Source organism: Elgaria multicarinata, chromosome 8, assembly GCF_023053635.1.
Source record: "Elgaria multicarinata webbii isolate HBS135686 ecotype San Diego chromosome 8, rElgMul1.1.pri, whole genome shotgun sequence".
NCBI classification, from domain to species: domain Eukaryota; kingdom Metazoa; phylum Chordata; class Lepidosauria; order Squamata; family Anguidae; genus Elgaria; species Elgaria multicarinata.
Window position 1 is genome coordinate 74,642,707 of NC_086178.1, and position 25,930 is coordinate 74,668,636.

General features: G+C 39.8%; 1 protein-coding gene across 2 annotated transcripts; it reads right to left on the minus strand.

The window, feature by feature from the left end:
* Positions 1–1,966: 1,966 nt before the first annotated feature.
* On the minus strand, positions 1,967–25,868 carry UROS (uroporphyrinogen III synthase). Of its 2 annotated transcripts, none has more exons than XM_063132806.1 (10): positions 25,453–25,868; positions 20,471–20,550; positions 18,653–18,736; positions 14,088–14,184; positions 12,735–12,809; positions 10,085–10,159; positions 6,651–6,734; positions 4,458–4,543; positions 3,918–4,016; positions 1,967–2,389 (listed from the first exon to the last, which is right to left on the minus strand). In XM_063132806.1, exons 2-10 carry the CDS (start codon positions 20,531–20,533, stop codon positions 2,264–2,266), a joined length of 789 nt encoding a protein of 262 aa, XP_062988876.1. In that variant the 5' UTR covers positions 20,534–20,550; positions 25,453–25,868; the 3' UTR covers positions 1,967–2,263. The 2 variants fall into 2 exon arrangements, with proteins under 2 accessions (XP_062988876.1, XP_062988877.1); XM_063132807.1 differs by lacking the exon at positions 25,453–25,868 and adding an exon at positions 23,493–23,513.
* Between the last annotated feature and the right edge of the window lie 62 nt (positions 25,869–25,930).

Below are 25,930 nucleotides of genomic sequence, written 5' to 3' on the forward strand. Positions count from 1 at the left end.
TTTTAAGTACAATTTTGAAACCTTTCAAAGTGCTTCTGGGCTTACAACATTGGTTTTGGCCTAGTCACACTTTCTAATTCGTTTTAGAAACTGTTAAACTGTAGTGTATTTTCCATAGTGTATTTTCTTTCTAATCATTGCAGTTTAGACTGGCTCTTTATGTGTTTTTGAAGGCAGGCAAAACCATTTTTGTTCCGGCAGGCCTTTGGCAAATAATCTGGACCTCTGTCTATACCTTGGACTTTTAAATTGTTATATATTTTAAAAGTGTTAAATGTTTTAATATTGAAATGTATTTAATTATGTTTTTAACTTATGTATATTTCTATTTAAAGGCTTTAGCTGTATGTTTTCATTTTGTAAGGCCACCTTGAGGCCCAGCATTGGGCAAAAGGCAGGATACAAATAAATATAACAACAACAACAGTAATGTTTAGCTGCTTCCTAGAGTTTCCCTTCTCTAAGGCCTTTCTCACACAGTCAAAATCATTCTTTCAAAACAGCAGCTAGCAGCTCTGCCTTTGATCTCACACTGCTGAACACATATATCTGATATTCAATAAACAGACAACCTATGCCATGTGTTGAAAATTAATTTTGATGTCTGGATTAGGTATTCAAGATTAATTCATTGTCGCTTCATTTGGTTTAAGAAAGTTTATTTAAAGTGATGCAGCTGTTTTGGAGTTCCTTGATGGATTGCATATCTTAATGCTGGAAAACATCATTTTAGAACAGAGGTGGGTAGAAAATAGATCTACCCAGAAGTTTTGGACATCAACTCCCAGCATTCCTGATCACTGCCCATGGTGATAGGGGCTTTTACGAGTTGAATTCCAAAACATCTGGAGATCTACATTCTGCCTGCCCTTGCTCTAGAACAGCATTCCCCAACCTGGTGCCCATTAGATGTGTTGGGTTGCAACTCTCAATATGAGATGCTCTAAAAAAAGAGAAGTAGGTGGCCTGAAGTTGTTCATGATTACTTCTTCACAACCCCAGTCACCTCTGCATATCATAACCTGCTGCCCTCCAGATGTTTGAGATTACAAATCCCAGCATTCCCGATCATGGGACATACTGACTTGCAATGTTGGGAGTCATAGTCCAACACCTCTGGAGGGCACCAGGTCGGGGAAAGGCTGCTCTAAATAAAAAAAGAGAAGTAGGTGGCCCTAAGTTGTTCGTCATCAGTTTTCCACAACCCCATAGTCACCTCTGCATATCATATTCTCCATCTTGTCTTCATGGTTTATCTGCTCTGGGAGAATGAGAATTTCACTGGCACTTTCCTTAGGGAGGATGCGGCATTAAGGCTTGTGAGCCTTAACATTCAATTTTCCTTTTTGGTGCTTAGTTGAAAACTGTAGAGCCTTAATGTTGTTTTGTAAACCATAGGTTTTTTGTTTAATGAATATATCCTGTGTTCCGAATCTTTCTAAGTATAACAGTAGCTATTGGAGTTATGATTTCATAAACAATGTCTCTCCTGCTAAGGAAGAAGCAAAAATATGATTCTGAAGTTACAGCACACAATTTTGTTGTGTGAATCAAGCTGGTTAATAGACAGAATACTTGTAGAAGTATATCCAAACCAACCTACTTCGCTTATGACAAAATGATTTCCAATGCTATGCCTACTTATTCACAGTAACTGAATGCATAATAATTAAAATCCATACAAGTTTTTAGTATACAGAAGAGACTGCAAACGTAGTACAGACTATTGGTACTGAATAAGTAGCTCTTTAGAAATCTACATTTCTGGAAGGCGTTCCTGTTTTGTTGGTCCCTGGTCGACAGCTGGTTGGCCATTTGAACAAAATGCTGGACTAGATGGACCCTTGGTCTGATCCTGCATGGCACATCTTATGAGTTTAGATGTAACAAAACTTCATCTGGGTGATAAAAATGTTACACTAAATATGATTAGGTGTAATTAGAAGAGACTGAAGCATCTAATGCTTTATTACTATTTTTAAAATGTACTCAGCAGTGTTAGATTTCACATTTATCAGGGTATGATGCAAGGTGCTAACTACTAGGCAGCTGCAGTTACAGCCAATTTTAACAACTGACTGTAATTTGCATTACAATTACAACTACAATATTAAGGTGCACAGAATCTTACAAGGCAGAGCCTACATGACTTCTAATCTCCATAAATGCTAGTAATATCCATATATTACAAATTCAAGGAAGGCATTTTTATTGGTGGCTGCATAATTTCAAACAGCAACAGCCTTAAAATGTGTCAGCAGTTCTATAGCTGGAGACTTCTTCTAAGACCAGTGGTGAGATCCTGTGGCGTAGGACTGCTGGCAGTGCAGCTCACTGAGATTCCTTCAGCTGCTATCGCTTCAGCTGTTGTTGGACCTATAGCAGCAAACTGGAAAAAAAAATAGCCATGTTTATGTACCAAATTGAATCAGCTCCTGCGTTCTGTAGGGTCTCAACTTTATAGTCTGCTCAGAAATGTGTTCCAATGTCAGATATGTCTTTGTTTTTGGATTACGCATTAGTGGTATACCTGTAGATTGTTGTGAAGTCATAAATACAGATCAAATTTGCCTTCTCTCACCAATGTAGGTTGGACTAATTAAAAAGATAGGTTGGTTTTTATTTTATCTTTCCTCTGGTGCCAGTGTCAAGTTTTGAAATTACATGCTAAATAGCTAACATTACTGCTGCCAAATTCAACCACATATTATGTTAAAAGTGGTATTTGCCTTTGCATCCTTGTGCTGCTTTTTTCATTTAATTTTTTTTTAAAAAAAGCTTCAACAGCCCCCCCCCCCCCCACTCCACCCTGGGCAGACTGGAACAATGGCAAGCTGGAGAGCATTCAGTTCAGGCATGGCCAACATGTGGCGTTTGCTGTTCTGCCAAAATTCAGGGCAGCAGAGTGTTAAAAGCATCAAATGTACCTTGTTGTCAATTTGATCCTTTGTCACTCCACAGCAATTTAATGCTAAAATTTGGCTGCACCTAAATTTTTGCCGCCACCACTGCCGAATGTAGCAGCAGCAGGAATGCAACCTACATGGGGGTTGGGTGGAAATGGCCCCCAGATCTCTAGAACATACCCTCCCCTGGTTTAACCCTTTTTACCCTCTGCTGTCTCCCATTCAATGCTGCTATCCCTGGGAGGAAATCGGCTATTGATGCCAATAGCAGCTTCAGGAGGGTGAAGCAGAACTGCAGCGTGGACAGCCCCCCTCTCCCCCATCTGGCAGTGCTGTGGTCCCAATACAAATTCTCTTCCCACCTGTGGCAAAAAAACAACATGCAATTGTGGATACATATTTAATGTCACTTGTACGTTGGCTGTCATCTACTGGTAAGAATTCATTTTGTACTAACAAAATGAAAAGGAACAAGTGAAAAGGTATTGGCAGCATGTGGATACTAACACTAGGAAACAAAACAAAATCAACATCATGGATCCTTTTGCATCTTATTCTCCCTGCAGTTATAACAATGATTGTATGAAAAAAAATCTTACAATTATCTCGTTGCAAAAATACTGAAATATCCATAGATTTAATGTGATATAGACCCCATTCAGAAGACAACTTAAACCATGGCTTTAACCACGGTGAATAAAGCTTTTTGCCTTAGTCACCGTGGTTAAAGGTGTCTTCTGAACACAGCCCAACTTTCTCACTTAACCACCATGGTTAAAGCCGTGGTTTAACGTGTCTTCTGAATAGGACCTCTGTTCCTGTAAACAAGTAAAATAATGAGTAAAGGACACAATTGCCCCCATGACGTCAATACTTTTCTACAGAGGATCTTAAGGCAACAGACAATAAAAAGTCATCATTCAGCCCCCTCAGTTAAGAGCCAGAAAAGCAGATGACATAGTCAGAAACTGAAAACACTTGAATCAGATTATTATGCTGAAAGACTTTTACCTTAATTTGGGAAATGAGATCACCAGACAGTTTCAGAATCTGCTTCAGACAATACTTGACACCAGATGGACTGAAGAAAGTGACACTAACAGGAACACCCTATGGAAAAGTATTAAAAGGAGAGACTGGCTATTCCATAGCATGGATTTTGTAAGCCCCCCAAAGAGCTTCGGCTATTGGGCGGTATAGAAATGCAATAAATAAATGGATTCTACGAGCAAGTTACCACCATTATTGAAAATACACAAGCAACTGCCCTTTCAATACAATTTATTACTTTTTAAAAAACATTCAAGGGCTCCCTTCTACCTAGTCAGGCTACCCAACCCAGCTGGAGACCCATTCCATTTTTATCAAACAAATGCATTACATCCAAGACGACTAAAAGTACAGCCATGGGAATTCTCCCTCAATAGCTGGGGAAAATGGCTTAAGGAACTTGTTTGTTATAGGCTAAACTCCTGCACAATACTGACTTACCAAATAAACAAGGGAGCACAATTAACTTTCACAAACTGTAGCATAATCAAAAGGAAATACCTCTTGCGAGAAATAATTCCTCAAGGATTCTTGAAGCTTAGGGTGTTGAGTAGTTTGATAAACGGTAAGGCCTTCCAGTGCAATACCTGCAATAAAAACAGTGACACGTAATAGTGATTAATAATAGTGAGTTTTATCAGCTGATTACAGCAAAATGTGAACAAGGGTACTTTTGAGCTGAAATAAAACTGAACATTCACCCTAAACTTTGTAAGCATCCGGCTTAGCAGATTCTACCCCAAATTCAGATAGCCAGGATCTTTGATCGGAGAGCAAAATTGTTATGAAAATTTATTTTTAAAACGCTTGATGCATTTCATATGGTATAGAATTTCTGAATGCTTGATGCTGTGTTGTGGCCATTTCATATATCACAGAAAGACATGTCAAGGCAGTTGATGCAAACTGAACAAAAATCCCATAAGACATAATATGGGCCTGAAGAGTTTTAAAGGGATTGAAGTACCTGAGCAAAGAAAGTGCACCAGCTCTAAATCAAATCTATTAATTTAGAGGTTAACAGCACAATCCTGTACATGTCTACTCAGAAGTAAGGCCCGCTGACTTCAAGAAGACTTACAGGTAAAGTGTGCTTAGAATTATTATTATTATTATTATTATTATTTATATAGCACCATCAATGTACATGGTGCTGTATAAGACAAATTAATTCATTAACCACTTGGAAACCCCATAATGGGAGGATTTCAAACCTTGTAACATACTTTAACTGAGTGGACAAGATCTCTGAATATAAAGCAGATGACTACAGTATTTTGGAGTTACTAATAAAGTATAGTATAAGTGGGAAATATTTCCACCTGTAAAGGACGGGGAAATTCATGAGAAGGGTACGCAGGGGCAGGAGAGAGATATTCTTCAGTTCTAGCTCATGTAGGGTTTGTGAGTAATGAAATAGCAATTAGGGCAGCAAATGCTTGTGTGGTTATAGAGTCAGCCATACTTCAAGAAGATCCTTTGAAATCAATGGGACTTAACTTAGTCAAGACAAATTTAATTGTCATTGATTTCAATAGGTCTACTCTTCGTACAGTTTTGAATTCAACCCCAGCTGTGTCTTTGGGGATATCGGGGGGCAGGGGGAAGGACGTTATTAGAAGATTACAGATGAGTGGCAGGAATTTTGGAACAGTGGGGCAACTGGGAGGCTTTCAGGCAGCTTGAAAAATTAAATGAACTGGCCTTATTTAGAGTGCTGATAAGGCATGATGCATTGCACCACAGCTTCTAATGTATAGGAAGGTGCAACATCATCTTTTGTAGGGGATGCCCTGCAAATGAAACTACTGACCGGTTGGGACTGTCCTAATTATAGACCAAAGATTTTTATTGTAAAACTTTGTGAGCTCAGTAATAGATTTTTTCCCCTGAAACCACCCCCCATCCCTTTTTTTTCCTTGCAAGGTAGGGAGAAAGAAGACAGAGCTATGAGTCTGGTGGGTTTTTGAGGGCAACTAGAATGAGTGGAAGTATATAGAACATAGACTCTGCTCTGGCATTAAACAAGAGATAAATACAATTTATAGGAGTGACCTGTTCCTTCCCAGCATATAATACATACAGCTGCTGAAAACATCATACTCAGGGATGGCGTCAAGGCTAGGCATGGTGGGGCACCTGCTAAAGGCCCAGATCCCAGCAGGCGCCTGTTGACAAAAGCCCCCTGGAGTTGCTCCTACTCCTCCCTGTTGCAACCTGTGTGTTCACCTGCCCCTCACTCTGGCCCAGACAATGGTGCTGATGAGAAGCAGCAGCAGATGCCATGGCCTACTTGCTCACTGGGTCTCTCTCTGCCTGTCAAGCAAGCAAGCGGTAGCAGTAATGAGAAGGAAGGTGAGGAGCAAGAGCAGCTGATGGCAATGAGGCCTTCGAAACATCATTTACTTCCTCCAAGTTCTTGTGTTACCTGTTAAAAACCGAATCACTGATCCTTAATCTGCAGCAAAATGTGTGAACTGGGCCTAGGGCTGGAAGATGCCAGTCGATGTATTTGTCCCACAGAATGAGAAATGCAGAGGCAGAAAGGAAGATGATCATTTTTGATAGAGCCAGCAAATACATTAAGTATGCAAGTATTAGCAATCTGATTATGTGCACCGTCTCATTTGCTCTGTTCTTGTCGGATTGAAAGACTGAAGCTCAAAAAAGACTTTTAAATGCTTTAAGTCAAACCTTTTCCCCTGAGGATTGTTGGAAGTGTTTCCCTTCTGAGAGCTCCACAAGGAAAAAGCAACGGCAATGAATTGGGTGACTCCCCTGTTTGAAAAATAAAAAACGGATTTAATTCACCATGACATTTTAAGCACAAGGACTACAAAGTAATACTTTAAAATGGTCACACTCTAAACACATAGTAAAAAGTGTGACATGTATTATTTATACCCTTAAGATTACTGAAAATATTTAAAGTTCAAGACACCTAGGAGTTTAAGACAGCAGCAGCTCTTTAGCATGTAAATTTTTTTTAAAAAAAGATCCCATTGCCAAGGCATGGATATTTTGGCTAAAAAGATCTGGCAAAAAGATAAATTGCCTTGCTAAGCTCTATTTCTTTTGCTATCCAACAGAGAGCAACCAAGCACAATGCTTCCAATCATCTTAATAAGTTTTCTCCCTTCCCTTCAGTTACTTGGTATTCCTCAGACTTCAGACTCATACTTGTTTAGCTATTTAAAGACTCATTTCAGCTGAATAAATTTGCTGTCTGACATTCTGCATGGAGGGAAAGGTCAAAGCAGTCACAAGAAAGGGACAGGATGCTTTGAAAAGGAATTCTCAATATTACCTGCCACTTTAACTTCCTTGTCTACCGGAGGTATCTATTTCTACCAGTAGGGAGAGCCTTCTTAATCAAGAATTAGCCCATCCATATTCCCATCTTTAAAATGGCTATCCCTCCCCTCTCCACACTTACGAGTTCTGTTAGGAGGAACATTGCACAGACATACTTGGGAGAGGCTTCCTCAAGGAGAACCATTCCCCAGGCATGTGTTTGTACAACAAAATTCTTCTCAAATATTCTTAGAATTAATTTATGAAATCCACTGCTACAAGACTTGGTGATAAGCGCTAGCTTAGATGACTTTGAAAATGCATTAGACAAATCCATACAAGATCATCCCATTGATGGCTACTACATTAATAACTTGTGCATCCAGGTTCAGATCAAGTGTCACATACTGGATCTGCATTCTTGGGATTGATTTTTGTGAACCGCCCAGAGAGCTTTGACTATGGGGTGGTATATAAATATAATAAATGAATAAATTAATGAAATGATGCATTCTGAGCCAAAATAAGAATGCTTTGAATGTTTGCTCATGGAATTAGTAGACTTGTATTTGAGGGGAATGAGAAAACAAAAGATAAAATTCTCTCCTTATATTAATTTTATTTTTTGTGGAGGGTAGGTTGGGTTGTTTATTTTTAAAAACTACAAGCACATTCTTGCATTTTAACCTTAAGCCCCCTGCATTTCCTCTAGGGGAAGAAAATCTAGTAAAATCAAACCAAAAAATCTTATTAGGAGTCTGCACAGATTTATCTGAATACTCTAATTGCAAACTGAAGTTTTATTAGGCACCACAGATAGATAATAAATTATAGGAAGCAACAAAGGACTTCAGACAGAATGCAGAGCAGTATTTTGTGAGATAAAAGCAAAATATGTTAATATCAGTCCTACCAAGGTTTGTGTCGGTTAATTGAAATGCCAATGTGATATCTGAAAAGTAATGCTAATCCTTTTAGACTTGTGTTTACAAAGAAAAAAAGAATAACAGCTTGGTAGCTCTAGACAGTATAACAAGTGCTAGCCCTGATAGTATTTTCTTTCTCTATAACTGACTATGCAGAGGCATTAAAGTCTAAAAGACTGTAACATTTGTCTTGAGAGGAATACTGACACTAACCATTTAATTAGTGACTCAATTGATATATTTCTCCAGGTTCCTCAGCCACCTCAGTCTGCACCAAAGACAAGGAAACTTAAATGCAATGGGGTTGGATCCAAACAAAGTTAGTCATGCTTTAATTCCATTGATTTCAATGGGACTAAAGCCTGACTAATCTAGTCTGGTTCCAACCCACTGTAAAAGCTCCACTCCAATAGCCTTTTTTCTTTTTTTTAATGGAGATTTAATTACCTTGCTCTTATGGTTTCAGTACAAGAAAATCATAAATTTGTAGCAGACATTTTATATCAGATGCATTGAGCACCAAGTAGTTTTGGAAGGAATTTTGTGTAAACATGGTCCTTTCTTGTCACGCCATCTATGGCAAACAGATACTGGGGATGTCCATTTAAGCAGATATTTGTTAGAAACAAATACGGCACAAAATGAAAGCAATACCAAATTAGTTTGCACTGGAAGTGTTTGCTTAATCAAGCATAAGTGCATGTGCAGAGTTTTGTGACTGATTATTTTTGAAATCTTGTAAAAAGATCTTATTTATTTATTTATTTATTTAAGGATTTTTATGCCGCCATTCAGCCAAAAAAGGCTCTCACGGTGGCTTACAAAAGTATTTCTTGACAGTCCCTGCCCACAGGCTTACAATCTAAAAGACATGACACAAAAGGAAAGGGGATTGGGAGGGAGGAGGAGGAGGGGGAAAAGGAAAGCAAATTCAGGCACTATAATCTTAGTTGCAAAGTTCAGCAGTTACAGTTGGTAGCGGGAGGGAGGGGGCTCTCAGCTGGAGCTGGACCCAGGCACGGTGGAGAGGTGCCTGGCTGCTGCTTCCTCCCTCACTGGTGGCCTCTCCAGAGACAGTTGGTAAGCACCTATAAGCACCGAAAAGTTTGCATACTTGCATGGACTTCTGCACGGACATTAGGACTGTTTATAAACCCTCTTGGCATGCATGGGTCCTTCCTACCTAACTTTTTTGTGCAAGTTGTAGAAGGAAAAGTTTGAGAGTGAAAGTCTTAAAAACCCTTGAGCATGCAGATCTCTCCATACATTTCTTAGCATTGGAAATACTATATGTGGCAAGTTATTTCTTCTCCTTCACACCAACACTTGGCAAGAGAGGCAGAAGGTAATACTTTCATGTTATTTGGCATATTGTTAAGAATTGCCTCCTTTAAAATAGCCCTAGGTGGAGGGCAATCACACACCTCTTTTGGCAAAACGTAGGCAGGATCGTGCTTCAACAGCCATTTTAAGGTAGCCAAATCTGCAGCACAGTGCCCAGCATGACCCCTTACCCCTTTTTGCAAGTACTTTGGCAAGAGCAATTCTGCAGGGAAAGGAATTTTTCTTTTCTTTTCTTATGGGAGCAAGGCTCTTGGGGGGGGGGGAACCTACCCTCTCCCAAAATGTCACCTTGCATTGTAAAAAATAAACCCCATGAAACGCCAGTACAGCTCTATTGCTTATTACTATTTATATGTATTCCATAGCCAGTCACTTTGGATTTATATAAAGCAGTGTGCTGTTCAATGCCAAGGTTGTGGCCTTGTCTTCATCCAGGCCGGAAAAAAGTATTCTGTATAGGGGCTATATAGATCATAAAAGGAATGTGTATGGTGTGGGTGTGTTAAAGCATATTACAGAAGATAAGATAAAAATTCAATAATTGAAAAATTTGTATCCACTTACGGGAGCACATGTATTCAGCAAGTTTTTCAGCATTTCCACAGTTTTCTCCTTGTGGTCTGAGCCCTATTTCAGCTACTAAAACGAAACGAGAAAAAAAGAATTACTCAGAATGTGGTGGAAGTTCTATTGAGTGAGAAAGGAGATACATCTGCTAAAAATACTTAGTGACATTATCTTAAAGCACTGTTGGTATCTTTTTTTATTACAGAGATATAAAAGTCAGAATCAGAATGCGCCATCCAATGACTTCATCAGGCATGAGGAAGTCACATTGCAAAGTGACATGGAAAAATAGTATTCATCTTTGAACCTCAGATTTTGGTAGCTGGAAGACGGCACTAAGGAAACAGAATACTTTTTTTTGATCAATAGCAGCTAAGTAACGCACTATGCCAGCAACAAATTTCAAGACAAAAAACGCAGTACCATATCTCTCTCTCTCTCTCTTTAAGTGTGTGTGTGTATGTATGTTAACCACAATCATGGAAAACTCTATCCAATCAAGTATAGGGATTGTACATTTCTGATCCTCCTCCTTATTTACAAAGCAGCTCAAATACTAGACACAGTACAATAATTCTTAAAGGGAATAAGCCATGGTGATAGGCTTACAATCTAAAAAAAGGCCATTTGGAAAGAGGAACAGATACAAAAGGGAGGCAGAAGCAAATATCAGAAATTAAATCACAAGAGAAGAGATATACTTTCAGATATTGTTTAAACTAAGGCTAGGCAATATATACCCCCCCACATTTTTGTGGACCATTTGTACCCCATGAAAAATGGGGGGGGGGATATTCTGTGACTTTCAGAGTTGAATGAACTTTAAGAACTTTTTTTGGGGGGAAGTGCTTACTTTTAAATATGTGGTAGACCGTTTTCTTTCTTTCTTTTAAAAAGACAAAAAAATGCTGCTGTTTCAATCAGTGGCTTGACTGTCCCCAATAACCTGGCAGTGTTCCCCTTCTAATCAGGGACACAATGCCCCATGGAACATTTGTAGAGGAGAAGATGGCTGCCCTCTATTGTAGACCAAACCTGGTAATCTATACTGTCTAGTGTGAATCTGATTAACCATGTATCATTTTAAAAAAACCCTAAACAAAACATCCCCCAAATATATTCCCCCATAAGAATGCTAAGACCAAAATGTTTTAAACTGAGTGAAAAGCACAAAATTGCCATTAACCTACCAATTGCAAATGGCCTAGTCAACAATTTACTGTTACCTACTGCAGCCAGCGAAATATACAAACTTGTCACAAATCATGTAACTCAGGGAAATATTTAACTTTAACGTTGCCTGTCAAAAATGTCCCTAGTCAGTGCTTCTTAGTAAGGAGTACAGCGCAGCTGGGAGTAATTAGCCAGCGGGCAGCATGAAACCCGCAAGCTGTGAAGCCATTTGTGAAACCTGTCAGTTTCTGATGGTCCTGAGATTCTAATTTAGAGAAAAAACACAAAATAAAAAACAAACCTTCAAACTCTCACATTTCTAACTATCGTGTCAAATTCCGAGATATATATATAGAGAGAGAGAGAGAAAGAGAGAGCTAGCCAAAATGCTTTCAAATCACCTTATTTAAATTTCCCCTATTTATATTACCCATCTTTTGAAATGGTGACTCAAGCCATCTTATAAAAAGAAACACAATTATAAACCTTAAAAATATTTATTCACATTATGTAATGATTTATATGTGCCCTCATATATTCATTAGTGGGCACTAGAAAAAGGGCAGCAAGGCTTTGACTCATTTGTATTTTATGCTAGCTGCCTTGAGTGAAACACCTCTTCAGGATTTACTACTTTCTGAAAATGGTACTGCAGCCATAGAACGTTCAATATGCATAGGGCCTCATCTATCAGCCAGACTGCCTTCCAGGAAGAACGCCATGGCAAGGGGGAGACCAACCTAGCCCCACACATCAACGAGAGAAGGAACAGCTACAGCGAGCATTTTTCACTCTTCCCCAGACAAAAAGAACACCTATAAGAACTTTGGAAGGAAGAACTAGTTCTTGGGTTTTCCTCCCCCCCCACCTCCTCCCTCCCAATTCATTTTCCTTTTATGTCATGTCTCTTAGACCGTAAGTCTGAGGGCAGGGACAGTCTTAATATTAATTTTTGTAAGCTGCTCTATGAGCCTTTTTTGACTGAAAACAGGGATAAAAATGCTGTTAATTAAATAACTAAATAAAATACTAGGGGCCTTGCTACATATTTCAAATGCATTAATATAACTTTGCCTTCTAGCACCTGCTTAATTCCTTACATGGACGTGATGAGTGATTTGGCCAACCCCAGTATAATAAAATGCTTTCTGAGGTTTACATTGGCTGACAGAAACCCTGAGCTGTATTAGAGCATCCAAAGTTGCTTTAACAAAAAGATTTTCTTCATGCCATAAAAGTAATTGTGCAACTGTTGCAAAAGATAATGTAGACCAGTGGTGAGCAGCTTGTGGCCTTCCAGATGTTTTGATCTACAACTTCCATCATCCCCACCAGCTTGTGACCTTATGGATGTTTTAACCTACAACTTCCATCATCCCCCACCATTGGTTATGCTAGCTACGGCTGATAAGAGTTGTAGGCCGAAACATTTTAATCAATATTTTATAAGAGCGCTTTTTAAAATGTGACTTACCAAGTCCAGCTGTAGCTTTTCCTACCACGTAAACTGGTTTGGTATTCCATTTTTCTCTCAGAGAATTTTCCCAAACTGTAAAACATTACGTTATGTTTAAGCATTGGGTTATAAAGTACAAATACTAAAATGTTTATTTGGTCATGTGCCTAACAAGCTATTTATCTGAAAATGTGTGAGCTCAGCAAAATATTTAGTACTACTACAGAATAAATGTCAGTGACTATGCAAAGCAAACAAAATTGCACTTTTGTTCACTATAAAAACAGCAGTCTAACATGCTTCAAAAGCATGCTGAGTTCAACAGGATTTACTCCCAGGTAAATGTGCACAGGATTGAACCCTCAATTGTGTATCTGAAGCAGCTTTCTTTACAAATACTTGTAGATTACACCAATCCACCTTTAACCTGCAAAACTAAAAAAAAAAAAAAAAGTGCTTCTGAAAATAGCTGACCAAATGGATTTCAGACATCACAGTGATCCAGATTTTTTTAAACAAAAAATCCACTGCTCGATGGCTTCTATTTGGCTCCTCCTGCCAGTGGAAATGGTTAAACAAGCCAGAGGTATGTGGCTTGTTTAGTGCTCAGGAATTCTGGCTTGCTGCTCTAACAAGCCAGAGTTCTAAGCCAGGCATAAATCCAAAGTTCTTGGTTTGGACATCATGCTAAACAAACCACAGACAGGAGTACTGCCTTGTTTAGCTGCTCCTGTTGACAGTAGTAACCATGTGGGAGTCCTTGGGCCTGTTCAGATGACATTTCAGGCTCTGTGGTTAGCGAAACTGTGGTTTTCTGGGGTTAGCACTAACCACAAGCCATGCTGTTGCACACAACATTTTAAACCATGGTTAGAGCCGCTAACCCTGCTGCAGACGGTCTGACTGTGCTTAGTGAGTGAGAAGGGTTTAGCAAAACGCATCGCACAAGACACCTTAAACCCTGCTGTTTAACCAAAAGACTTAACCAGCAGGGTTTAAGGTGTCTTCTGAAAAGCATGTTTGCTTGTTCACAGTAAGCCAGAATGAAACCCTGCCTCCCCGTGACATGCAAACCAGGGTAATGACTGTGGCCCCATTCAAACAAAAATGCATTCCATTAACCATTTTGTGATTAAGCAGCATGGTTTAGTATGTTGTCTGAACGGGGCCTATGTAAACTTCACCAAGATGATTAAAACATGTTGTTCCAAAATGTTTACCTAGAATCCAAATAGTTCCTCACCTACTTATATAATCAATGGCTCAATTTGGAACATGCATTTTAAGACTTCTATACACCAAAACAGAGAAGCAGTAAAATAATTCAACTTTGTTAATTTTATTTACTGCATTTCCTAAATTCCCACTTACCTTCTTTTTTACAATTGTCCTCCAGGCATAGCCTGACAGCTTCTACTGCTCTTGGACTGGTAAAAATTAGCCCATGATATTGTTCAGGATGAAAAAGCTATTCATAAACAAAAATTGGAGAAAAATAAATGTAGATTAACTATGAAAAACAAATACAACAAAGAAGTCTTTGATCTACTCCTTTTAACGCAAGGGTTCCAGATGTCCTCAATCATATTCTCATCAACACTGTAATGCATGCAAAAACAATAATTAGTTACACTATGGATCAGAGTTCAATAACAGCCTGTCGATTCAGCGTAATATTGGCCTCTTGCTAATATGACTGACAGCTGACTAGGTCAGTAATGAAAATTTATTTATTTTATTACATTTATATACCGCCCCAGAGCCGAAGCTCTCTGGGCGGTTCACAAAAGCTAAAACTCAGTAAACATTAAAAAGTATACAAAATTTAAAAACCATCAGAGACAAAAAAACAACAGTATAAAAACAGCTGTTTGATGGAAATCCAGAATCTAGGAATTGAGTTGAGCCACCGAGTGTGCACAAAGTGTTGCAAAGTTGCCCTAGGCTAGAGGAAGGCTACCTTTTTGGGACCACAGGCATATTTTTTCCCAGGCCCGGGGTGCACTTGTCCCATAGTCACTTGGGCCTGCAAGGGTTTTTCTTGCCCCCAACCTCCTCCTCCTCCTCCTCCTCCCCATTTTCTTCCCCCCTCCGCCTCCTGTTTAGATAGATTTCTTCTTTCCCTCAGCTCCCCTACCATCACTTCTGTCGCCAACCTCCCTCCCTCCCTCCCTCCCCCATCACCACTTGCCTCCTGCTTCTGTCCCACAATAAGGACAGGAAGCAAGAAACGACCACGTGGCCCATTCAGTGGGTGTTTTTTTATCGCACAGCTACTCCGGCACACAGCAGGGATTGGTGGCACGTTTTATTATAGACAACACACACACACACACACACACACACACAAAACGGATTTTCTGGGTCTTATTTTTTGACGGAATAAAGGAGCAAAAGGAGCGGGAGACACGTGGAAGGCGGATGTAGTTGTCAAAAGGACTCACAAACAACTGAGAGTGGCCAGTAATGATCGTGCTATAAAACAGTCATCTGATGACGCTCTTAGAATGGGGAAAAAACTGTGGTGGGATTGTATACATGTGCAAAAGTTATGGAAGATGGTGTTTTATGAGATTGAACAGATTGTGGGATTTAAAGTAGAAGTTACACCAAGGATTGCATTACTCTCACTGCATGATGATCCTAAATGTAATAAAGAAATGAAAGAATTGATAACGAACCTACTGACAGCTGCGAGGTTGATAGTAACTAGGAATTGGAAAATTACAGGAGATTATTGTATTGAAGAATGGTATAAAGAAGTGTGGGACATTGCTATAAACGATAAATTGACATGTAATATAAAAATGCAAAGAGGCATAGTAAAAACGAATGATTTTGAGAGTATATGGAAAAAGTTCCTGGAGTTTGTATTTTCTAAAGGAAGGGGGGTTCCACCAACAGATGAAACTATGAGTTTTTGGAAACAAGAATGAGATCCCGAGGTGGGGGGAGCACTGTTATGTTTATTATATTATGTTTAATAGGTTAATATTGAATATATGATAGTAAGGTATGATAATATCTTGTATTAAGTGATTTTGATTTGTGTTTGTTGTTTTAATAATAATAAAAAAAAAAAGAAAAAAAAAAGAATGGGGAAAAAACAGCACCATAGCTGGGAGACCACCAAACAATCAGCGGTTGGGGGAAAGACCGTGGCCATGTGGGGAACCCCAAGGAGGCCTGGACTGGGACCTCAGTTAGGCTGGATTTGGCCCACGGGCCTGAGTTTCAACACCCTTGCTGTATATTCACAAACCTTCGCCTGCCATAACCACCTAGCCAGCAAAGGAAAGCCCATGAGCATCCAGAACTCTGGTCTGTGGCTTTTAAGAAATGCGAAAAGGCTTAGTCTGAAATAGAATTATTATAAGCTTTAAAGTCCTATTTATGTCTAATTCAATTACATAGCTTAAGATATTTATGTGAAAAATTAAAATTGCTGTTTAATCTATGCCACCAGTAAGCATTTATGTCCCCAAACCCTAGTAACAAGTATATTTATCTCATACACAAGATGCTTTATATTTTTCAAAAGAATCCCCTTGGAGTACTATTTATAATATGTATTATAAAATTTTATATAATGCTAGTACAATTACACCAACAGTACCATTCTTACAGTCTATCTCAAGGGAGCTATACCTGAGATCAACCATGGCTCATACTCCTAGCTGTGGGCATAATCAGACGCATGGCTTTCTCGTTGATATTTTTCTACATCTCAGTAGATTTAGTTTTGCAACTGTGGAATATGGCAACAGATGTGCAAGAGGAAAGGTTGCGCTACTATGCTACTCCAGAGGAACATACGGGAGCATTTAGTAAACTAAATGCTTTCCATGCATTTACAGAGTGTTGGGAAAGATGCACCAGTTTTTATCCCCTCATTTAAATGACAGTTAACTGCTATTGCCTTGATTTAAGAGGCTTTTACTCAGCTAGTAATGAGCTTTAGCTACTCAATTACTCAAGTTTATAAGTAACTAATTTAAAAACCTAGGCCTTTGCTTGTAAGGGAGAAACAAGTGTCCTTGTCAGACTGATAGCATCATCCATTTTAATTTCTTGCGATTTGTCATTAAGCTTGTTAGGCTGAAATCCTATACACATTTACCTGGGAGTAAGTCCCACTGAACGCAATGGGATTTACTTCTGAGTAGACAAACATAGGACTGGCCTGTTGGTATTTCCATTGCTCTCTGTGTGTAACTGACAGGCCCACAAACATGCTGACAGGCCGTTCATTTACAAAGTCAAGTCACAAGGGGAGGCAATTTAATACCAAAAAAGGAAAGACAAATTAAGCTGTTTTAAAAAATAATATTTTAAAAAAACATTTGTCCTCAATGACCAGAACAGAAAACTTACCTCAGAGATTTAGGATGCAACTCTAAACATATACAGTCTCGCTAATGGGCTGTACATCCAAGAAAGTATGCTGAGGACTGGACTATAACAGCAGTAAAAGAAACAGGGTTCTTTATAGATCAGGGGTGGTCAAACTCTTTTCTGTCAAGGGCCATTTTGCCTCATGGGTAATCTGTTGGGGCACTGCACATGGGCAATGGGCAGGAGCAAAGCCAGCAGTGGGCAGGGACAAAGCCAAAATTGAGTGGGTTTCTCCCTCTCCCTTCTCATCCATCAGGCTATCAGGGAAGGGACAGATGGCCCTTACCAGAGGTCAGAACTGATCACATCCAGACGGCTACTGAAATTAGTCTGAAGGTCATATGAAATTAGGCTGAAAGCCACAGGCTGCCCACCCTAGCTATAGACTGTTCCAAAAAAAAATCATTAATTCTACACTTAAAGTTTCCAAATGGTTAATCAAAATAATGTTCAAAGAGTGTTAGAGATTTTATTTTATTAAACTATATATTTATATACTTCTTCGTCAATTTTCTCTCAGTGTCCATTTTAATTTCATTTCCTATATTACATTTCTATATTGCCACATAGCCAAAGCTCTTTGGGTAGTTTACAAAGTTTATGAACCTTAAAAAAATACAATATTGTGTGCATTTTAAAAACATATACACTGACAGCAGACACTCATACACACACCCAAACAATTTCCCATGATCCAATTTGAAAACCTGCCATATGTTGGCATCAGGCAGACCTCACTGGGGAGTTTGTTCCATAACTGGGGGGCTGCCACCTAGAAGGCCCTCTCCCTTGTTGCCACCTCTGAGCCACCTTGAAGGAGACACCTGGAGGAGGGCTTTAGATGATGAGCATAATGCACAGGTAGATTGCAATTACCAGGCTGGACACTCCACTGACACCAGATATTCCTACAGCACTTAGCACTGCCTGTGGCCAGCACCACCTGAGGTTCAAATAGGGTATAAACCACTTTCAAACACCTCTAAGCTTTATAGCTGAAGTCAGTGATGTGGCGCCCATGAAGCCACTAACTGTGCCCAGAATTGCCATGCTTTTCCTTACCTTTACTAAAGTCAATGGAGCCAGATCTTACCCCATAGAATTTAACAGGTGGGCCAAAAGGGGTTCTTGGCAGCAGGTGGGCTTCCTCTCCTTGTCTAGCTGTTTTTGGCAGGGGACCCTACCTCCAACCTCTGTTAAGGTCTATGGAGCAAGTTCTCAGTCTATTAACTTTACTAAAGTTGGGGAAATGGGTGTTCTGTTGAAAAATGGCTTGGGGTGGTGGTAAGAAAGGTGAAAATCTGGAAGTGGGTGGCAAGAAAGATGAAGATCAAGAGAGGGGGTGCTCCCAACATTTTACCTCCCACAGCAATTTGCATTGGTGCCCAGGATACTTCCTTGAAGATGTCAAAAGGCTGCCTGGCCCTACTTTATAGCACGGCAATCTAGGAGCCCAAATAAATGGAACAAAGAGCAAGCAAAAATCAGATGCATCATTTTTGCAGGACACGCTATTACCAGAAAGTGAATGTAAAACTTACTTTGTCAAAGAAAGTTTGAAGAGAAATAAATTCAAATGCTAAAACTGGGATCAAAGTTGCTTCAAGCCCATGTAAACCCAGTTCCTGTGAATGAAAGGACACACAGTTTTGTGATAAGCATTGACATTTCAAAGGTATTGCTGGTACTTCTTAAATTACCAAGACAAGTTAGGCCGCAATCTTACACACATTTACCTGGGAGTAAGCTCTATGAAAACAATGAGACTTACTTCTGAGTAGACATGCATAGGATTGCACTGTTATGCTTTGAAACAAATTCAAAATTGGGACATGCACAGCCAATGTCACATTTTATTTAAAAATAATGTGCATAATTTTTTCAAAGAAGCGGAAAGAAAAGGGGTTATGTAAATGGATACGCAGTCCCCCCATAATGGCTACAATGTAAAAAGGCATCCACAAAAAAAGTCCAGGTTTCGATTATGTAGTGCAAATAGATTATTATCTGGGAAATCATGACCCCACCCACTTGCAGAATAATTTAGACAGTTAGCTCAATTTCTTGCAATTTTGCCTTATTTCTTATGCACATCATGCACTGATCTGTGTGGGCATGAATACCCTCTTTAGTTACATGACTACTAGCATAGAACTAGAAATTATATTTTAATATACTCAGGTAACACAGTAAAAAGAACAATACATAGCAGTTGTTTTCTTATCACCACAATATCCGAAACCAGGGACATACAAGATGAAATATTAATTTACAATGAAACTAAATTCACAGTAATTAAAATTGACATCTACAATACATTCAACATTATGTGCAATAGCAAAAGCCTGCCTTAAAAGCCACATCCCAAGGTTCAATCCTGCATATGTTTAGACTGAAAAAATCCCTACAACTCTCAGCATTCTCCAGCCAACATGGCATGCTGGGGAATGCTGGGAGTTGTAGGACTTTTCCCCCTATCTAAAATGCATATGACTGCTTCCTTAGTCTTCTTCTTAAAGCTCCTTAGATTGAGCTTCAAGAACATCCTTAGAGACCAGGTTTTATAATGAAGAGACAAGTACCAAGTATGTCCTATTCCTTGCAAACACTTGACATACTTCAGAAAGTGTGGGCATTCTTAGCAAGGCCACATTAGAAGGTCTTAAGATATTGTGGAAGCTCATGTGGGAGAAAGCACTCTTTTAGAAACCCTCCTTCCAAACCAAGAAATATCCCTTAAAATGCAAACTGTATGTCATCCACCCAAGTTTTAACTTTTTGAAACAATGCAGTGCACAATCTTTTATTTTCAGGGAACAATTCCTACCAGGCTGAGAATTATGGCACATTTTCTTCCATTAGCAGAGGGGCTTGAATACGTGAAACCTGAGAATATAAACTTGAAGGTTGCTGTCCTTGAGCATTACAACTTCGTTGGACTGCAAAGTATTCTTTCCAAAAGACAAAGGTAAAAAGGGGGTACATACAATTGCCTAACATGGCCATAGCTTACTGTGTGGGACACTGGTTGACTGTGACCTAAATCCAATGATTGCAGAAAGCCTGTATTCATCCATGTACAAGTATCACACCCAATATTTTGACTCCGCTTGAGCAAGCCAGTGGCCAACTCATTATGACTATGTTACGCTTAGAGTTGCTTGCGCTAGTTGTTCTGCTAGTGCCTGCACAACTGCTAGTGGAGCAATGCAACCACTTGTATGTTTTCTGTTAGCCTGACGCTGGAGACAGTCCAAAACCATTATGCTAAAATGCAGAAGCAGATTTTAGACTCAATCAAGAGAATAATTCAAGTATAAATTTCTAAGTTTTTCAAATCTTCTTCTTAAATTACTTACTTTTATATATGGATCTTGTCCGTTTTCACTTTCTTTAGGATCTTTCAGCAACAGAACTTTCATTGTTTACTGGAGAAATGCTAGAGAATACAGAAACCCAACATGGAAATATATCTAAATTAGATCTGGAGAATTCTTCTCTGTACAATGGCCCTACCAGTTGATCAGCACAAGAAACGAGATAACAGCTGCACTGAAGTATCGTTGGTTGCACAATGAGTAAGCAGTTAATGTGCATTTTCGGGAAACAAACTTCTACACCGATAAGGCTAACAAAATGCACATTGGTTTTAAATGATATGGTTCCCACCCACCCCTCGCTCAAGGAAGAAAAGATAAGACAGAGAATGCATCAATTTTTCTTTTTTTAAGAAGTATTCGCTATGACATACTAATATGTACAAAAATGACAACCCCTTAGAACTTTGCTAAACCTGCAGAAGCATCGCCAAAAAACCCCCATAAAATTGTTCAGAGAGACGTTTCCAATACAGCTATTTAAAATGTTTGCACAGGAGCACCTGCCAGGAGGCTGCTGCTCCACTTCACTCCAATTTTTAAACATTTTAACTCTTTTCCAAAATCCACTATAGTGCTGGCAAATCTGCTCAGGCTCACCAAGAAACGCCTCACTACTGTTCAAAATGCTTATGTTTTCCTCACAGAACAGAACAGTGCCACCACTGCCAGCAAACCACCAGAAGCTGTAATGCAGATTCATACATCACAAACAAAATCCAGGTGTTCCAGATTTCGGTTTTCACAGAACAATTCCCCACATTTACCTACACACAGACCCAGTTCAAAATGTGTGCAGTCTGTACACAAGAGATCCCCTGCTTGAAACTGCCCCCACATCAAAAACTCATTTCACACAGCAAATGTACACACAGCAGGGAAAGGTCTAGGCTAAAAGATGTATCCTTGGCATGTAACCCTTCCACATACGGGTAATTTTTTTAAAAAAACAAATGAATATTTTCAAATAAGCAGCCCACATTTGCATTCTGAGGCAGGACACTACCACAAGTGTGCTGGGCTAACTTTGGCATATATGTGAAAGGATAATTGTTAAGAATTGGCAACTGATGTAATGCAAATCTGTTGTGATTTACAGTCAGAGAGTAGACAGCATGTGGGCCGACACCCTCATGCAGCCCCCTTCATTATCGTCTGCTGCACCATACAAACTCATGGCAGTAAAAAAAACCTGATGGTTTGCCACCAAATTTCAGCAACAAACCACTATGGAGCAGTAAAAAAGTCAAACAGCTTGAGAACAAGCTATAGCTGACCTTTTTACACCTCCATAGTGATTTGCCGCAGAAATTCAACAGCAAACCATCCATTTTTTGATGCTGCTAAATTTAGTGGTGTGGCAGCAGGAACGTAACCTCCAGAAGTGTCTAAAACAGCTAAAGTGGCCCCCAGTGGCCCCAATGTTGCCAACCTGTGCGTAAGGTGGTCCATTTAATTAAACCTAAACCTCTCTCCATCATGTATCTTAGTATACCAAATCCTAGAAACAAGCAAAAAAAAAAAAAAACTGTGTGAGTTTTCCAAAGATCCAGCAATCAACTTTTCAAGTATTTATCACTTATTTCAGATCATAAGAACATAAAAAGAGCCATGCTGGATCAGACCAAGGGTCCATCTAGTGACTGACCTCTGATACTGGAGGTACCCCCCCCCACACACACATTGCAGAATTTGCTAGATGGGCTTTTTAGACCATCTAGAGAGGGCACTTTGGAGGGGGCAGTCTCCTCCCGTCCTGGCCCACTTTTGCCCTTCTACAAGGTTGATTTTCCAACCTCAGAGAAGCTCCTGGCGCAGTTCTCTCCAAGTCTGCTGTGAGGAGGGGACAGATCTCAGACTCCCCCTCCCAAGGTCAAAGCACTGTCTCTGATCTCAGAGGAGGGGGAATCTGACCTATCCTATGGTCCCTGGGACACTTGCACAAGAACTACAGGATTGCTCTCTTAACTAACTGTGCTGGTCTCATGCCTAAATATGTAATGGTGATGTTTAGGAATTTGAACTATTTCCTCATGCCCCCACACAAACACACATTATAGCTTAGTTATAGCTATAACTTTTGTTTTTATCTGGTACACAATTTACAAAAAAAGCAGTATGTCAAATTAACAAGATAACCATTTCCCAGAAGTTACTGTACAAGTTTTGTTTTGAACTATTATGACTTCCAATCCTTTGAAGGTGTGCTTGCTTATCAGTTCAGTCTTGTGCTTTAATGCATACAACTGGATGGGTTTAGAAGATATATGAGTCTACTTTAAGTGCCCGCCAATTTGGCCTACAGAGCAGCTATACCCTCAAGCTAGTATAACATCAGTTTTGCCTTCCAGCCATTCATAAGAGGTCTCTGTAAACAGCGGATCATCTTTCCCTTCCAAATACCAACAGGTTTAATTGAAAGACAATCTAAACATTTGTGAACAATTTCAAGATGACAGAATGCATAAAATACAGTGATGCCCTCACATGGAAATGCTATCCTGAGGTGAAACAGTCTGTGCATTCTTCCACTTTGGACTCTACATAATCTAAAGCCATTTTTCTTAGCAACGGTGCAGGATAGCAACTGACATATTACTGTAACGCTAGGAATGGTGCCACTCCAACAGATGTGCATGAATATAGGCACCCAGGAAAGAGAATATGCCAAAGCATGCATTGCCAATGAGCCAGAATGGCTAAAAACATCTGTCACTTGCTGTGTTTATGTACCTAAGGGCTAAAGGAACACATCACATCATTTTAAACTTTTTTTTTAATTACAGTCATATCGCGTGCTCCTATAAATTGAAAATTAGATTCTGCCTGGTATTTCAACACATTTGAAACTCCTGAGTCTTTGTTAATGAAAAAAATATTTTGCACTGTTGCATCAATGATTTTTTTTAATCTTGTGATAAACCTCTCTCATACACAAAATCTCAATTGCCATGGAAATGGTAAAAATACATTCACAATTCAGAATCACTTTTCTGATATCCACACTTCAAAACCAGAGATTCTCTTTATGTCTCCAAAGATAACATTCACAAAGGTAGATTACTGAAAAGACCTATTGAAAAAAAGGAAATCCATGTATACTACATTGTCAACTGCCCTTCACAGAAACATATATTCACAGCCCAATCCAAGGCATGCTTACTTTGGTTTTTGTTCAGCTCACTTCCTAGTAATTTTTTTTTTTAGTTTTTCACTTTACTTCTGGAAATTCAAATGATAGCAGCTTTTTTAAAAATTGATTTTATAGCAAATTTCAACAACAGAAAACAAATTAAGAGAGTTAGTGTGGTGTTGTGGCTAAAGTGTTGGACTGGGAGTCGGGAGATCTGGGTTCCAGTCCCTACTTGGCCATGGAAATCCACTGGGTGACTTTGGGGCCAGTCACAGACTCTCAGCCCAACCCCCACAGGACTGTTGTTGTGAGGATAAAATGGAAAGGAGGAGGGTTACAGTGAGAGGTGCTGGCAGTGACTCTCCAGGGTTTCAGGCACATTTTTTCCAGCCCTACCCAGATATTCCAGGGACTAAACCTTCTGCATGCAAAGGATGCCCTACCACTGACCCCTCCCAAATGCCTACAGCAACTGGTATTCCCAGACAGTCTCCCATGCAAGTACTAACCAGGCCCAACACTGCCTAGCTTCTGAGATGAGGCATGTTGAGTTGCAAGCCACAAACTCTTAGTCCAACTCTGTATTTGGTGTCAATGGGCACACCTAACTGTGCAGGATCAGGCCATCAGCCCTGGCTCCACAATGTAACATCAAGAAAAACAAAAATTGTCATAAGCTGTTATCTCTCAGGCTTGCCCCATCCCATCCCTAATAGTGAGAAAGTGCTAGTGGACTACATTTCAGGGGGTGTTTTAAGCCATAATCTTTCAGCTTCAGTCCCTCCTCCCATTTATGAATTGGGATAATTCTAGACTACATTGCAGGGCTATTGTAAATGACTGAGTTTTAATGGAATAAAACTATGTACTGCATTAACATCTAGCTTTGTTTTAACTTTAGGAAAGAAAGAAATATGCTGAGAAAGGAGATTGCACACTTAAGACAAAATTGACTTTATTCCTCCTCTCCCAGCACAGGAAAAATTGCAAGGCAATTCCAAAAAATCTCCCCTGAAATAGGTCAAAAACTACATAAACTCTAGCTTTGTTTCTCTCTCCCCTGCCACTTTTAAATGTATTTATTAAAGAAGGGGGCATGATGTGGTCATATCACTACACTGAAAAAACATGTATTTCTGCATGGCCTCTTGTGTGGAGCTGTCAAGAAAACCAATAAATAGTAGATAGATTCTGAAAGTCCAGTTTGGAAATAATGAAATTGTTAACTCTTGTATGTTAGCTTTCCTTCCCCCCTTTCATTTAAAACAATGTAATATTTGAAGCTGAGATCTTTAAAGTATGTAGTTACACTTGCATGTTTTTTGTTTTTGCTTTGTTCTGTTGTGTTAAAACTTACAATAAAATTTATTTAAAAAACCTCTTGTATGTTAGTTTAATTCTGCACTAAGCAACCAAACCCTTTAAGATAACATTTAAAAATCATATACACTCAGTGAAACTCCATGTGCACAATCTTCACATGGCAATGTATATGGATGTACTCCATTTCTCCTGTACCCAAGACCACTACAGATGAAAAATGTACACCTAGCTGGTCCACAGCACCTGCATAGGATGGGAGCTAGAAGTCTGTAATGTGGAGCATTGTGCTTGACCATTTTTATCTTAGAAATCACTTCTGTATAGAACAACTTTCCCCAACCTGATGCCCTCCAGATCTTTTGGACTACAACGCCCAGCATTCCTGACCATGCTAACTAGGGCTCATGGGAACTAAAGTGCCAAACACCTGGAGGGCAACAGGTTGGGGAAGGCTAGTATAGAAGGCACACTTTATAGATACTACCGCGTGATCCAACACACCGCTCACCTGGTAGCTCTGGATCTTAATTCCACATGGTTGGGTGGGCTTTGTGGTCACATTAACCAATGGGGAAGAAAAGACACACTGCACATGTCCAGAAGCTCTCGTTTCAGTTATTCTTTGGTAGACAGCTGGATATCCCAGCGCTCAGCCTTGGCATTCGAAACAAGGGCAGAAGCGAAGGCCTGCCCAGACTGCTCTGCTGGTGTTGAAGTTCCAGCACTGGAGCCGCACACACTGACTCCCCTACACCCGCAGAGCCCATAACAGAGTGACGACTCTACCCTGCGGGATCGGGTCAGACCACTGTGAAGAGGAGGGGGATAAACTCGTTTACGTCATGACAGCCACCTCCCCACACAGCGCCCTCCCGCTATCCTCAAAGCGGCAGCGACTCCCGACAGCGCGGCGTTCCCTTCACCTGCGTAGAGAGGCGAAAGCAGGACCGCTCCAAGCTCTCGCCCTCCCCGCTGCTGGGACGGCC

What these genes read in the sequence shown, in the direction of transcription:
- UROS (XM_063132806.1), bottom strand. Translation starts at nt 20,533, where the DNA reads ATGAAAGTTCTGTTGCTGAAAGATCCTAAAGAAAGTGAAAACGGACAA. An exon ending in GACAAGATCCATATATAAAA is followed by an intron (nt 18,737 to 20,470) that starts GTAAGTAATTTA and finishes TTTCATTCACAG; the next exon opens with GAACTGGGTTTACATGGGCT. An exon ending in GGAATTATTTCTCGCAAGAG is followed by an intron (nt 4,017 to 4,457) that starts GTATTTCCTTTT and finishes ACTTTTCCATAG; the next exon opens with GGTGTTCCTGTTAGTGTCAC.